This window comes from Dunckerocampus dactyliophorus, chromosome 2 (assembly GCF_027744805.1).
Source record: "Dunckerocampus dactyliophorus isolate RoL2022-P2 chromosome 2, RoL_Ddac_1.1, whole genome shotgun sequence".
In the NCBI taxonomy this organism is placed as follows: domain Eukaryota; kingdom Metazoa; phylum Chordata; class Actinopteri; order Syngnathiformes; family Syngnathidae; genus Dunckerocampus; species Dunckerocampus dactyliophorus.
Genome location: NC_072820.1, coordinates 34,991,049 through 35,007,495, shown reverse-complemented (window position 1 = coordinate 35,007,495; position 16,447 = coordinate 34,991,049). Strand labels below are relative to the sequence as shown.

At 41.7% G+C, this 16,447-nt stretch overlaps 2 protein-coding genes across 4 annotated transcripts in view; one reads left to right on the top strand and one right to left on the bottom strand.

Annotated features, from left to right (window-relative positions):
• The first annotated feature begins 1,754 nt into the window (after positions 1 to 1,754).
• adprh (ADP-ribosylarginine hydrolase) lies at positions 1,755 to 7,735 on the top strand. Its single transcript, XM_054800752.1, has 8 exons — positions 1,755 to 2,029; positions 2,355 to 2,469; positions 2,531 to 2,639; positions 2,928 to 3,026; positions 3,125 to 3,230; positions 3,592 to 3,858; positions 4,030 to 4,244; positions 5,253 to 7,735. Exons 1-8 carry the CDS (start codon positions 2,022 to 2,024, stop codon positions 5,399 to 5,401), a joined length of 1,068 nt encoding a protein of 355 aa, XP_054656727.1. The 5' UTR covers positions 1,755 to 2,021; the 3' UTR covers positions 5,402 to 7,735.
• atxn2l (ataxin 2-like) overlaps positions 5,790 to 16,447 on the bottom strand; it is a 19,443-nt gene continuing 8,785 nt past the window's right edge. For 2 of the 3 annotated variants that reach the window (XM_054800674.1, XM_054800683.1), the window contains exons 14-23: positions 15,934 to 16,265; positions 15,795 to 15,864; positions 15,308 to 15,442; positions 15,122 to 15,185; positions 14,877 to 15,061; positions 14,664 to 14,805; positions 13,527 to 13,636; positions 6,963 to 7,142; positions 6,423 to 6,594; positions 5,790 to 6,346 (exon numbers count right to left, since the gene is read on the bottom strand). In XM_054800674.1, the coding sequence (XP_054656649.1) occupies positions 6,297 to 6,346; positions 6,423 to 6,594; positions 6,963 to 7,142; positions 13,527 to 13,636; positions 14,664 to 14,805; positions 14,877 to 15,061; positions 15,122 to 15,185; positions 15,308 to 15,442; positions 15,795 to 15,864; positions 15,934 to 16,265 (1,440 nt within the window). In that variant the 3' untranslated portion in view covers positions 5,790 to 6,296. Of the gene's footprint in view, positions 6,347 to 6,422; positions 6,595 to 6,962; positions 7,143 to 13,526; positions 13,637 to 14,663; positions 14,806 to 14,876; positions 15,186 to 15,307; positions 15,443 to 15,794; positions 15,865 to 15,933; positions 16,266 to 16,447 lie in introns of all 3 variants that reach the window. The other variant, XM_054800665.1, reaches the window with a different exon arrangement.

Sequence of the window (16,447 nt, the reverse complement as noted above, 5' to 3'; positions counted from 1 at the left end):
TATCATCTACTCACTGTGTGTGTGTGTTGCTGTGAAAGTTTAAACAGGAGTTTCTAGATGCACTCAGGAGATAAAAAGCTCACACGTAAAGTTCTCATTTCGACTTGACACTAATAAAGTTACACTCACAGATTTTGCCAACTGCAGTAACATCGTTGAGCCACACGAGGGATCGTGTTTTATTTTTCTTTCCATAGAAATACATGGGGAAATTATGAGGAAAAAAGTCCTAAAGTTACGAGAATAAAGTTGTAATCTTCATTCATCCATCTACCACCAGAGAGAAGTGAGAAGGTACTGCCAGTATTTTTTATTGTCAATTATACAGTGGTAACATGGCATATGAGTGTCCCAACAAGTGTTTTTTTAGATGCGAGCTGTCTCTCGGCTTTGAACTGTGAGCTAAAATTTGGGTTATGAGCTGCTAGTTACTGGCAGGCATAGCCGAGGACAGCTTTTTTGGGGCTTGTGTCAATGTGACCGTGACAACAGTGGAAGTAAATAGCATTAGTAGCGCTAACATTAGCAGCGAGCTAGCTAGTCACCAGGGAAGATTTTTAACACATCAGCAAAACATACATACATTATAGCAATCCAATTGATCTTATTTATTATGGATTGTGTGAAATTATGACAGGAACAACATCAAATTAAAAGCACTAAATGAATACAGACCCACCACCGACCAGTATGAACCTGAGAGGTGCACCAAACACATATACACATTAGCACTGAATAAGGTCATCAAAGCTTACCTTTATACATTCCCATGCAGCATGGGAGAAAGTTAGATGGTGCGTTCAAGGACCGTCGAACAAAGTGTAACTAAACGACCGCATTAAACATGCAAAAACTGTGGGATGGTTATGATTATGGTTTCATTTATTTGAACATGCATACACATTACAATGGAATACATCACATATTACAATTCACAGTTCCACATGTCCAAAAGGAGCAGGAAGAGCAGCAATCCGTTTTACATTTATTGCAATGCATTTGTTCACTTCCTGTAATCCAAATGTAGTCTTTGCTGGTTTAAAATACAAAAGAAAATGGTAAGGTAATGTAACAATGTAGTAAAATAGTCGTCAAGTTCTTGTCATCGTAAATAGTTCATAATGCAATCATAATAAATAATAAGTATAAAGGACACTGCGCACTGATTTCACAGACAGTTTACAGACTCAAATAACATGTCGCTGAAGTTATATCTCTAAATTATTATATACATTTTTCCCATCACACGCTATCCCGAGTGACTTTGGTCGAGAGGAGGGGGAACCCCTGGACTGGTCACCGGCAATCGCAGGGCACATATAGACATTCACCATATAGATATTTGCCAATTAACCTAACAGGCATGTTTTTTGGAATGTGGGAGGAAATCGGAGTACCCGGAGAAGACCCACGCATGCAAACCCCACACAGAAATGCCCAACATCGAACCCAGATCTTCCAGATCTCCTGACTGCGTGGCCAACATGCTAACCACTAGGCCACTGTTAATAATGCAAAATAACTAAACAAAACCTACTACTGGCTCTCGATCAAATTTGGCTTTTAGCCCCCAAAGCCCTGGTGTGCCCAAGAACTTGCCCCCAGAATTTGTAAAAAAAAGAAAAATCTGTATAAAAATAGCAACAATGTAAAAATATGAACAACACAATAACAAAAAAGACTCCATAGATCTGAAACATGTTGTCTCAGCACGGTACTATCGATCCGATACTGATAGTGTCCTTGGTATCGATGTAATCGATATTTGGAACGATCCGCCCATATTTGTAACTTTGGCCTTTAAATCTGCTTCTCCCCTTGTTTTCTTTTTTAGACCAAAACTCTTCTAAAGAGTCTTACTCGTTTATTTTGGGTACGAACGGAGAAACAAAAGTGCTACATGCTAAATTGTTAAGCCGGATTCAGCGAAAAGCTTGGACGGAGCACCGCTCGAAACCTCGACGTCAACTGCCGCGTGTGGCCGCATTGGGATCACTCGTCGTTGGGTTAGAGTCGCTGCTATGGACCGGTGAGGCAGCGGTTGTGCATTACATAAATGCTCCACTAGCTTAGTGTCTGGCATTTTTTGAACTTTTTAGTGCAAGTTGGACGTGATAAAATAGTTTTTTGCAGTGATGAACGTCATGAGTGGTACATGTTTCTAATATTGTGGTTATTACCTCATATATAGCATGAGAGTCAAAATATATGATAGAGCTCACAGTATGATGCAGAACTGCATTCACGGGAATAGCATTGAAAGAAAATCGAAATAAAAAAGGAAATCTAGGAAAAATAAAATAATGCAAAATAAAAGTCATTAATAATGGTAAATGGGCATTTTGTGCTTGCAGAGCTGCAACGGTGGAGCACTATAAGGCGGCCATGTTGCTGAGTGGTGCAGGTGATGCTCTGGGCTACAGGAAGCAGCTGTGGGAGTACAATGAGTCAGGACCTGCCATTCATAAGGTAAGCAGCAGAAAAAAATGGTGCCTTTGTCTTTAGTTAAGTTGTGTTCCTGCTCTTGTAGGAGCTTGAGGAGCTTGGCGGGTTAAAGAACATCAAAGCCGAACTCCCTGATTGGCCGGTAAGCGACGACACCGTCCTCCACCTCGCCACGGCTGACGGTCTCGCCACTGGTGAGCTCCAAATTTTCCTCCTTTCTCTTGTTTTACCATCTTGATTGGATGGATGTGATAGCGTGTGTGATCTTGATGAAATGTCACACACACAAGCTGCCCTCTTCATCAAGGCTGAAGGTTAAATCTAATTTCCGGCCTTTGTGGCGTTGTTAGGGCGCCACGCCAGTGGGAGAGCAGAACTTGACCTTTATTGTGATAAGACAAACAAGGAGACCAAACAGCTCTGTAACATTGTTTTAAAATGTTAACACGGACAAAGGCTGATGTCTGTTGTCTCGCTCGCAGGGAAGACGGGGGAGGAGCTCCTGCATGAGGTGGCTGCTCGCTACGTGGAGGGCATGAAAGATATGGAAGGGAGGAAACCAGGACCCTCCAGCATTCTGGGTAGGACCAGCTTGAGTACACTTCACAGAACCAGAGAAAGTGCCTTGTGGGGTGCAATGCAAAAAAAGGTATCAACAGGTTACCTGTACCCCTTGAAGGAGTGTCCCAGCTGAGGCCTGGTGAGGAGGGGGGCTGCAGAGTTCCATACAACCCTGAGGGCACAGGCTGTGGAGCCGCCATGAGATCTATGTGCATTGGTCTGAGGTAAAATAAATCACTTTAAAAACCTGTCCAATAAGTATTATCACACATTTAATGATCTGATTATGCGATGCCGTGTCGCTGTTTTCTGTGTAAAAGTCAAAGCCTTACTTCTTTTTTAGTGCTTTGTGGCTTTTTTGCAGCAAAAGAAAGAGTAGAGTTGGTTTCTGTGTTTTTACAGTGGTGAACGTTTTTTTTTACGCTTTTATAAAGTGCCGTGTGTGAGCCAGCCTAATAACTTATTCTTACACTTGCTACAAATGTTGTGATGGTGACAGTTTGACCATGGAACTGATCACTTCCTTTATTGCCTATGGTTTTCATGGAGCCATTTTAAGTTCTATTACTCATCTATCATCTACAGATATCCAAAGCCTGACCAGCTGTTGTCCTTGGTGGCGGTTGCCGTGGAAACAGGCAGAATGACCCACCCTCACCCCACGGGTTTTCTGGGAGCCGTCGCCTCAGCACTTTTCGCCGCGTACGCCATTCAACGCCGGCCAATCACCACTTGGGGCGTGGGCCTGATCAACGAGGCCTGTCCAATCGCTAGGAGCTTTGTTCAGCATCGAGGCTTCGCTGTGGAGGAAGTGGAGAGAGATTGGAGCTACTTCTGCGACAAGTGGCAGTGGTATGAACTACTGCTCCTTCTTATGTCATGTTGTGTTCACATCTACTTCTCCTACATCAGCAGCTTTTCCTAGTCTCGTTGCAAGTCAAGGTTAATGCATGCTGACATTTGGCTTGTAAGAAGTAGCTCTGTCCTCCTCCACTGCAAACATCTTCCTCATCTCTTCTGCAGGTACCTGGACACCAGGGGTATCTCTAACGGAGTGGGGCCAGTCATATGGCCCTCTTCATACGGCCCGGCCGAGCGGGACGAAGTATACAAGGGTTTCAGCCTGGCGGGATGGGCAGGCCGGAGCGGTCACGACGCTCCCATGATTGCACTGGATGCCCTGCTGGGGGCGGGATCAGACTGGGAGGAGCTGATGAGCAGGGCGGGCTTCCATGGAGGTTGGCGTTTTAATTATCTTGGAAAATATTCCTCGATATTTTAGCCAAACATTTTATTTGCCTTCATGGTTGCAGTGAGGTCATATTCTATGCAGCTCACAGCCACTAGGGGGTATCCTTGCATAATGAATATTATTGACAGTACAGTATAACCAAAGTGATGGGGTGTCATATATACTGCTCACAGCCACTAGAGGGCGTTAGTCTAGGAAAATAGTCATTCCTCGCCACTTCACACTTCGAATTTCACAGCTTCACTGTATCACAATTTTTCAAAAATATATTAATCATGCATTTTTGTGGTTGAATACGACCTATTAGTAGAAAAAAATGCATATTTAAGCAAATATATAATTTCCTGCCCACCTGCCACTCTGCTGTCCTAGCACCAAAACACATTTATAGCAACACACACGAGTCTTATGTCTTCAATCTTATTTTGCCATGTCTACTAACAGGTTGGAAACAGGTTTATGCTCTAACTACACAATTATTTTATTTGTAAATAAGGAATCCCACTTGGCGGAAATTAACATCATGGTAGGGTCTGGAACTAATTAAACAAGGGATTACTGTACTGTATTATTGACAACATACCCACATTAAAAAGTGATGTGATGTCATAATCTTAACTGCTCACAACCACTAGATGGCATACTTTCACAATAGAGTGTACAGTATATTGTTAGTATAGCCACATAAGTGTCATGCTATGCTACTCACAAACACTATGGGACATATGAGCATGGGAGACAGTAATATGTTGTAAAAATTGCAAGTTTTTTTTTCCAAGTCAAGTTTGCTATAACGGATATATTTAAATATACGTAGACATAGTTAGGTATATGTATATAATGTATGTATATACTGTATTATTGACTATAGCCGCATAAAGAGTGATGGTTATATTAAAGTTGCTATGTCATAGTCTATCCTGTTTACAACCATTAGGGGGCATACTTGCATGCTATTACTTCTCCCCCTCACCCCAAAATTCGGTCTTCCCAGGTGACAGCGACAGCACTGCTGTGATCGCCTGCTGCTGCTGGGGTCTTCTCTACGGCACCCAGGGGGTCCCTGAAGGCAACTACAGCAACCTGGAGTACCGTGATCGACTGGAGCGCAGTGGAGAGATGCTCTACTCCCTGTCACACTGAGGTGTCCCAACACTGACATGAAAGTAGGCCACATGTTGACATAGGACGAGTGGGGACTGTCACTCACTCACTCTCTGTGTGTGCGTGCGTGCGTGCATGCATGCTATATTTGCCTGAAGGGGACACAATGTCCCACTGACCCACAGAGGAGTCACAACAAGGACAAATGTCACATGTTATCACACAGTGGTTGTTGTATCTAAAGGGAGACCCCTAGTGACTATTTGAAATAACCATGTATTGCTTTGGAGTGGAACCAATTCAGGCTAATGTGAATGTGAGGATGTAATTACATGGTTTTGATGACAAATTGTGCGTAATATGCATACTCCTGCAGAGTCACTGTGACACATTAAATAACTACATAATAAACTATAGGAACACAGTGTGTAGTTAAGTTGAAAACTTTATTTTTTGGTCATTATGTTTTTAATTATTTTTTTTGTCTTGTCCATTTTTTATTTTATTTGACTAAAGAGAAGAGTGACTTTGAACTACTGGGGCGAGTTAAAAGAAATTGTTAAAAACCCCACCCTCTCCTCTTCAAATACGTCCTGTCATGTCCTGCTTCTCGCTGTCAACAAACCTCTTCAAGCACTTTGCTGATTTGTCCTCGACTGGTCCAAGCTGGCAAGGTGCCCCGTGCCTCTGAGAAAAGGAAGAAGTTGAAGAGAAGAGAAGGATTGTTGTTCTGCCATCTTCATCTGCTTGTCTTAAAAAAAGGTCCTCTGCTTCAGGGGCCAATGAACAGCAGAAGAAGATAAAGGTGCTATGAGTCTTTGTCCTCTCCCCGCTGCACTTTTCTGTCAGTCTTGTTTTTTATGTTCAGTCACTTCAGTGGGGATGTCTGCGCTCATTTCTGGGAACATCTTTAGGAGGATGGGAATGGAGAAGCCTAGTTTCCAGGTGGATGGAAGGTGGCGGGGTGTGTCTGGACCTGCATTGCTGTGAGCAGTAAAGGAGGAAAAAATGTTTACATTTTTACATTCTGAGCCATACATTTCACAGGTGTTGTTCCTACCTGGCGGATGTCCTATGTAAAAGTGTTGGTGTGTTCCTTGCTGTGGGCCATGCTGCGGGTGTTGGGGCACTGAGCCAGGCCCCTGCTGAGGGGGAGGCTGGAGCATCACTAACTGGGGTTGACCGTGGCTCCCTGAATGGTGGGGACCTGACATGGCTCCTTGTACATGGGCCTGACCGAGAGAAACAAACTTATTGTCACGCACAATTGCCTTTTCAATTATGTTTGCACAGTAATGTCACGAGTGTCCCTAGAGCCCGTTTGTGAACACCAAACATGAGAACAATCTATCATCTCCCTCACTTAGAGGCGCTCAAACGGAAGTTTCAAGTTGCACATTTTCATGACATCCATGAAAAACCTTCCTCATTGACTGATGAATGAATGATCCAGTCCTCAGCTGGATGAGCAGGCATTACAACACATCTTTAAAGCAGAGTAGCACCAGTTCAGTCCACACCCAGTATAATATAAGAAAAAACAAAAAACAAACAAAAAAAATACTGGAAATTAAGGTAATAACAGACAGTAAATTCCTACCTGTGCTAGCTGACCCAAGGGGTATGTGGGGGGGATGCCCTGGTGGCCGTGGATGCTGTATCCTTGAATGGGGTAGGAGCCCTGTGGTGACGTGTGGCCTGGTGGCATGTTAGGAGGAGTGGGTGCTGACAGTGGACCTGAGTGGTACAAGGACTGGGGCTGTGGGCCTGATTGGGTGTTCTGAAAGCAGAGATCAGGCACTCAGTCAGCATTTTTTACTCATATTATTGTTATTTAAACATGGGCTGGAGACTCAGACAATGAGTGTTTTTTTTATATACATACATACATATAAATATCCAATAGAAATAATATCCACAGTCCGTCATGATTTGGGGTGCAATGTCCGGTGCAGGTGTTGGTAAACTGCTTTTTTAAATCCAAGGTCACCGCAACAGTCTACCAGAATGTTTTAGAGGACTTCATGATTTCTTCTGCTGAGGATCTGTATGGAGATGCAGATTTCATCTTCCAGCAGGACCTGGCCCCTGCCCATACAGCCAGAAGCACCAAAACCTGGTTTGATGCCCATGCCATCACAGTGCTTGACTGGCCAGCCAACTCACCGGACCTAAACCCCATTGAGAATCTATGGGGTATTCTCAAGAGGAAAATGAGGGGCACCAGACCCAACAACAAAGAAGAGCTGACAGCAAGCATCAAGGAAATCTGGGCTTCCATAACTCCCAGGCAATGCCACATGCCGCGTGACATTGAGGCAGTGATTAAGGCAAAGGGATTCCCAACCAAGTATTTAAGATTGTCAGGTCGTTTTGAAAGTACCATATTTTGATTGATTTGATGTGATCTTAATTTATTTCTTTTTTTTCCTGCAAAACTGAGAAGTAAATGGTGATTTCTTCACAGTATTCTAATTTTTTGAATTCCTGTTTTTGTGGGTTTTATAAGCTGGAAACCCAAATTACGTAAAAATAAACAAACACTTGAAATCGTTTAAATTGTGGGCCCTGAATCTATAATCTATGAAAGTTTAACTTTTTGAATGGAATTATGGAAATTAAACAACTTTTCCATGACATTCTAATTTTTTGGAAAGGGTCTGTACATACATATATATACATATACATATATATACACATACATACATATATTTGTATATATACATATATATACACATACATACATATATATGTATATATACATATATACACATACATACATATATATGTATATATACATATATACACATACATACATATATATGTATATATACATATATATATATATATATATATATACACACATATACAGTATGTCACAAAAGTGAGTACACCCTTCACATTTCTGCAAATATTTTATTATATCTTTTCATGGGACAACACTGAAGAAATGAAACTTTGCTACAATGTAAAGTAGTCAGTGTACAGCTTGTATAACAGTGTAAATTTACTGTTCCCTTCAAAATAACTCAATACACAGACCTTAATGTCTAAACTGCAGGCAACAAAAGTGAATACACCCCAAGTGAAAATGTCCAAATTGGGCCAAAAGTGTCAATATTTTGTGTGGCCACCATTATTTTCCAGCACTGCCTTAACCCTCTTGGGCATGGAGTTCACCAGAGCTTCACATGTTGCCACTGGAATCCTCTTCCACTCCTCCATGACGACATCACGGAACTGGTGGATGTTAGAGACCTTGTGCTCCTTCACCTTCAGTTTGAGGATGCCCCACAGATGCTCAATAGGATTTAGGTCCGGAGACATGCTTGGCCAATCCATCACATTCACCCTTAACTTCTTTAGCAAAGCAGTGGTTGTCTTGGAGGTGTGTTTGGGGTCGTTGTCATGTTGGAATACTGCCCTGCGGCCCAGTTTCCGAAGGGAGGGGATCATGCTCTGCTTCAGGATGTCACAGTACATGTTGGCATTCATGGTTCCCTCAATGAACTGTGGCTCCCCAGTGCCGGCAGCACTCATGCAGCCCCAGACCATGACACTCCCACCACCATGTTTGACTGTAGGTAAAACACACTCGTCTTTGTACTCCTCACCTGGTTTCCGCCACACACGCTTGACACCATCTGAACCAAATAAGTTTATCTTGGTCTCATCAGACCACAGGACATGGTTCCAGTAATCCATGTCTTTAGTCTGCTTATCTTCAGCAAACTGTTTGCGGGCTTTCTTATGCGTCATCTTTAGAAGAGGCTTCTTTCTGGGATGACAGCCATGCAGACCAATTTGATGCAGAGTGCGACGTATGGGCTGAGCACTGACAGGTTGACCACCCATCCCTTCAACCTCTGCAGCAATGCTGGCAGCACTCAGGCGTCTATTTTCCAAAGACAACCTCTGGATATGACGCTGGGCACATGCACTCAACTTCTTTGGTCGACCATGGCGAGGCCTGTTCTGAGTAGAACCTGTGATGTTAAACCGCTGTATGGTCTTGGCCACCGTGCTGCTGCTCAGTTTCAGAGTGTTGGCAATCTTCTTATAGCCTAAGCCATCTTCGTGTAGCGCAACAATTCTTTTTTTCAGATCCTCAGAGAGTTCTTTGCCATGAGGTGCCATGTTAAACTTCCAGTGACCAGTATGAGAGAGTGTGAGAGTGATAAAACCAAATTTAACACACCTGCTCCCCATTCACACCTGAGACCTTGTAACACTAATGGGTCACATGACACTGGGGAAAGAAAATGGCTAATTGGGCCCAATTTGGACATTTTCACTTAGGGGTGTATTCACTTTTGTTGCCTGCAGTTTAGACATTAAGGTCTGTGTATTAAGTTATTTTGAGGGGACAGTAAATTTACACTGTTATACAAGCTGTACACTGACTACTTTACATTGTAGCAAAGTTTCATTTCTTCAGTGGTGTCCCATGAAAAGATATAATAAAATATTAGCAGAAATGTGAGGGGTGTACTCACTTTTGTGACATTCTGTATATGTATACACATATACATATATACATATATATATATATATATATATATATATATATATACACATATATATATATATACACATACATACACATATATATATACACATATTCAAATACATATACATATATACACACACACACACACACATATACAGTACATATATACATAATATATACATGTATACATACATATATGTATACATATATACATATATGTATACATATATACATGTATACATATATACATACACACACACACATACATACACACATATATACACACATACATATATATATATACATACAGACATATATATATATATATACATACAGACATATATATATATATATATATATACACATACATACATATACACACACACACACACACACATATATATATATATATATACATACACACACATATATATACACAGACCCTTTCCAAAAAATTAGAATGTCATGGAAAAGTTGTTTAATTTCCATAATTCCATTCAAAAAGTTAAACTTTCATAGATTATAGATTCAGGGCCCACAATTTAAACGATTTCAAGTGTTTGTTTATTTTTACGTAATTTGGGTTTCCAGCTCATAAAACCCACAAAAACAGGAATTCAAAAAATTAGAATACTGTGAAGAAATCACCATTTACTTCTCAGTTTTTTCAGGAAAAAAAGAAAGAAATTAGGATCACATCAAATCAATCAAAATATGGTACTTTCAAAACGACATGACAATCTTAAATACTTGGTTGGGAATCCCTTTGCCTTAATCACTGCCTCAATGTCACGCGGCATGTGGCATTGCCTGGGAGTTATGGAAGCCCAGATTTCCTTGATGCTTGCTGTCAGCTCTTCTTTGTTGTTGGGTCTGGTGCCCCTCATTTTCCTCTTGAGAATACCCCATAGATTCTCAATGGGGTTTAGGTCCGGTGAGTTGGCTGGCCAGTCAAGCACTGTGATGGCATGGGCATCAAACCAGGTTTTGGTGCTTCTGGCTGTATGGGCAGGGGCCAGGTCCTGCTGGAAGATGAAATCTGCATCTCCATACAGATCCTCAGCAGAAGAAATCATGAAGTCCTCTAAAACATTCTGGTAGACTGTTGCGGTGACCTTGGATTTAAGAAAGCAGAGTTTACCAACACCTGCACCGGACATTGCACCCCAAATCATGACGGACTGTGGATATTTCACACTGGACCTCAGGCAGCTTTGGTTCTGCTCCTCACCCGTCTTCCTCCAGACCCTTGAACCTTGATTCCCAAATGAAAGGCACACTTTACTTTCATCGGAAAAGAGGACCTTGGACCACTGGCCAACAGTCCAGTCCTTCTTCTCCTTGGCCCAGTGGAGACCCTTCCTACGTTGGCTCAGGTTCAGAAGTGGCTTGACCCGAGGAACCCGACAGTTGTAGCCCATCTCCCGGATGCGTCTGAATGCCTCATTCCACTCTTTTTGGATTTCTGCCAGATTCTTGAATCTTCCCTGTTTGATAATCCGCTGAAGCCCACGGTCATCTCTTTTGCTGGTGCATCTTCTCCTGCCACATTTTGCCCTTCCTCTAGACTTTCCATTGATATGCTTGGACACAGCACTCTGTGAACAACCAGCCTCCTTAGCTATGAACTTTTGTGGCTTACCCATCCTATGGAGGGTATCAATGATGGTCTTCTGGCCAGTTGTCATGTCTGCAGTCTTCCCCATATTGAACCCAACTGAGACAATTGAACCAAACTGAAGCAATTTAATGACACCTGGGGAAGCCTGTGCAGGTGATTTGAGTTTAGTAGATGATTAGTGTGTGACACTCAGTTTAAAATATTCATGCCCTGCAAAATTTGGGCTGATTTCTTCACAGTATTGTAATTTTTTGAATTCCTGTTTCCGTGGGTTTAATGAGCTGGAAGCCCAAATTATGTAAAAATAAACAAATAAATACTTGAAATCGTTTAAATTGTGGGCCCTGACTCTATAATCTATGAAAGTTTAACTTTTTGAATGGAATTATGGAAATTAAACAACTTTTCCATGACATTCTAATTTTTTGGAAAGGGTCTGTATATATATATATACACATACATACATACATACATACATACATACATATATATATATATACACATACATACATACATACATATATATATATATACACATACATACATACATACATATATACACACACACACACACATATATATATATATATATATATATATATATATATATATATATATATATATATTCACATACATCCCCTACAGGCTATCCTATAATTCTATAAAATAAATAAATAAAATGAATGAGTAAGTTAACTAATGTGTGACAAGTAAAACGGCATAATAAAATAATCATAATATATAACCCCTCCAAATCAGTTGCATTGGTTCGGCATATACGTTAATCATTATCAATCTAACTACAGTATATTCCTGTACACATGACTACAAAACGTCCCACAAATTCAAAACATTTTCTCTGTTTTCTGACATAAAAGTGGTACACATCCTAATTGTTTATCATTCGTTCAAAAGCTGCTCCTCTAGCCATCTCCATCGCCCATTCATGAACAAATGGTGGTTCTTCCTTTTTCCAGGTTTTAAGAATAATTTGTGTAGCAATCATGGCACTTGTCTTGTTCAATTAAATCAGAATCATCTCCCAGGACAAATAATCTAGGATTATATGGGATCAATGTATCTGTAATCTCACTTATGCTTTTATGTATTTGTGCCCAAAATTTCTGAATCTCTTTGCAGAACCATAAGGCATGAGCCAGATTTCCTTCTCCTTGATTATAGAGCCAATAATTAAGTGACTCTTTTAGTCCCAATCAAAACAATCTCAAAAGAGTCCCATTATAATGGTGCAAAATTTGAAATTGTGTTAGACGAATCCTAGCATCTCTTGACATTATTTTTATCCTTTTAAAGATCCCTTCCCAACTCTTTTTTTATCTATTGTGGGATGTAATTCCTTCTCCCATATAATTCTAGTTACATTAAGAGGTGCATCACTTAAAGTCTGTACCAAAATTGAACAACATGCAGACACCTCATGGCCTTTGTTATATCTTAAAAGAACTTGATCAAAGAACTCACAAGTCACAGGGTCCTTGAGGCACAATGAAAACTTCAGACAGAAGGTGTTGCAGTTGTAAATATTTCATGATATTACCTTTAGAAATGTTACATTGTTCTATTTCTTCAAATGAGTTTAATATGCCATGTTTGTACAAATCATTCAAAGTAGAAATGCCATTCTTTCCACAGGGTAGGTGGACCACTTGGGATTGGACCATATACTTGAGCTAAGATTACCATAAACATCTAATCTAATCTAATCTAATCTGAGAGTTTATGCCAGATTGATTTAAGATGTGATATAATAGGGTGTTGCTTGACTCACTCACTTTGGTAGACTAATTGGATTTAATATAAATATTTCTATTTTAAGCCAGGGTGGGGGCCTTTCAGGGGGGCAGTGACCAATGGGCTAAATATCGCAGACTAAAAGCATAATAATACTACAATGCATGTAGTCTTCCTTGATTAAATTTTAGTTACATTGTGTGGGGACTATGCCGTTTACATTAACGAGGCGAATCACCCTTACAGTATATGAAAGAATCCTACAGGTTGGGGGATCTCACCTGTCCAGGGCTGGGTGCAGCATGCTGGGGTGGGGGCTGGTTGCCTGTTGGGGTACTGGATGGTTGGGGTTGATGTACTGCCCCGGAGTGGTGGGAGAAGGACTGTGGCGCTGCAGAGAAAAGACGTACCGTAAAGCACCGTGTATAAACCGCACTTTTTTCCCCCACTGGTAAGAAGCAAAAAATCGGGGTGCGGTTTATACACCAAATGTATTGTATGTATGTATTGTCCCACAGCAGGGAAATTCACTTGTTACAGCAGCAAGAAAGATACGCAAGTAGAGAATACATAGTGACACATGGTTCAGGTGGTGCAGGTGTTGTAGAGCCTGACAGCGGTCGGTATGAAGGACCTGCGGAACCTCTCCTTCTTACACCGTGGGTGTAACAGTCTGCTGCTGAAGGAGCTGCTAAGGGAACCCACAGTGTCATGTAGCGGGTGAGAGGTGTTGTCCATGATGGAAGTCAGCTTAGCCAACATCCTTCTCTCCCCCACTTCACTACACGATGACAGGTCTGTGACTAGACGCAGAAATTGACGAGAAGTCCATTTCAGAATAGCCGTCTATGGGTCAGACAGTTGCTTTGACTTTAGCGCCCTCTGCTGTACAGTTGCTGAAAATGCTTGTGTATGCAACTAACTTATCCGACGGCTGTCTGTATTTTCACACAGTGAAACAATCTCTATATACACTGAAGCTAACCTAAGCTTCCAATGTAAAATACAATACAACGTTGGAGTTTATTCAAATTAACACTGAAGCAATGCAATAAAATAGAGAAAAAGAGAAGCAGTGAAAGATAAGATCTCAAAACATCTCTGAAAATTGCAAATTTCTTTGATTTATTATTATTATTATCATTATTATTATTAATCTGTGCTTAGCCATAATATTTAAGATCTAGATGCCGAAGTTCAGATTTCTCCTTTATTCTTCTTTTTGAAATTGCTTAGTACCTTTACGCATGTTGATTTGAGATGAAAGAGTTGGCAAGCATTTATGAACTAAAAATTTTTTTTCCCCCGCCATGAGCCTGAAAATGGGGGTGCGGTTAATACATGGGTGCGGTTTATACATGGTGCTTTACGGTATTCATATTTTCCATGACAGAGTTCAGGATATGTGTGTTCCTCACCATAGATGCCCTGCTGTGGTCCCTGGGGTCCATCTCCCTGAGGAGGAAACTGTGGGCCTCCTGGAGGTCCAAGAGCTTGTGGGTGTGGACCCCCGCCTTGACCTATCATCCTAGCTCCACCTTGCAGCATGGAGTACATGGGCTAAAGGCAAAACAAGAGGGTTAGAATATTATTTTACTACATTTAAATGCATCAATACAAGTTGTGTTTACTATCTGTCCAGGGTAAGGTGTCATGGCCTGGATGACCTGCTGCTGGCCATACTGCTGTGGGTTGTACTGGAGGTACGACTGAGGGTATGGTGATGCAACTAGGGGGGCACCAGCTGCCGAGGCTGCCGCTTGAAGCATGGGGGGTGCCGATGCGCCGTGGTCAGAACGCGGTGCCACCACAGAGCCTAAGAAAAAATGTGGCAACCTTGAAGATGAGGGCATCAATACAAAATATTGTGTGTTACCTTTGGTCCTAGGGTACTTTCCCTGGCCCACTGCAGACATAGTGTATTGGTATATTTGTGGGGTCTGGGGAAAAACAGAATGATTACTAAAAGCACTTGTGATGTGTTACATCTATGTGACTTATGCTACATGTTTAACATGTGAAGCCAAAGCAATTGAGCAGGCCGTTTGTTTTCCTTAGATACCTGGACAGAGTGGATCTGAGACACATAAGACAGGTAGGGGGCGTTGTAGAGTGGACCCTGACCGCCTGGGTGCTGGAGGACCACAGGGCTCGGAGGGGTGGGTCTGGGTGGGGTGGGTGCAGTGTTGGGTTTTGTCTGTTCAGAAATGCAACCGGTTAGAAATAAATAAATCTACAGGTTCGGTCAAACGTTTTGATGCATTTTCTTATCTGTCAAAAAGTTTGACTGTCCAAATATGAACACCCTTAAAAAAATATATTAATATTTTACTTTTTACAGCAAGTACCTCAAAAATATTTAGCTTTGCAAGTGCCACCATTTTTGCTACTGTAGCTGTGCTTTCCATAACGTCTTAGCATGATGTGGCATGTGGTGTGCAAACATGAATGTTTCAGCAAGCAACAGTAGTACCGCTATTTGAATTCACTATCAGATTAAGTTAGGTGAATAAATGTGCATTTGTACAATTCAGTTTGAGAAGGCTCACCATCGGCATCTGAGGTTTGTTTGGGTTGAATTCTTTAGCGTTGGGGTTTAAAGTGGATTTCTTCACTTGGCTAAAAGAAAATGAAATGTCAAATTTTCCATCACCACAACCTAACCTATAAAGATCTTTTAAAACTTACTCTGCCACACCCTCCGTGCGCTCCGCCGCGTCAGTCCTACCCTCCTCACTTCCCGGGGTTCTAGCTGGCTGAGGGACAACTGGTGACTGTCTGTCTGAAATGGTTCCTGTGGTGTTGGGGGCACCCGGTGTAGCGGTGTCCTTGGAGGGTTCATCCGTTGCAAGCGGTGAAGGCTGTGAGGGGCTGTGGGCGGGAGGCTGCGCTTTGGGTTCAGACGTGGCGTGAGAATCCGAAGGTTTGGCAGCACTGGCCTGCGCAATCTCGCTGAGAGCAGGGGGTATCGCCGTTGCGGGGGAGGTCGGAGAGCTGGAGCTGCCTCCACTAGGCTGGAGCTGGAAGACAACAGAATTCAAATTTAGCGATGGAGCAGTCGTTGTTTCAGAGTAAGACCACGAAGACATGAAATACATCTCTTCATATCAAATGGCCATTTGATGTGAAGAGATGTATTTCATGTCTTTGTGAACACAACTAGGAACACAAATGCCAGAGGGTACATTGTCTCGTTGGCTTT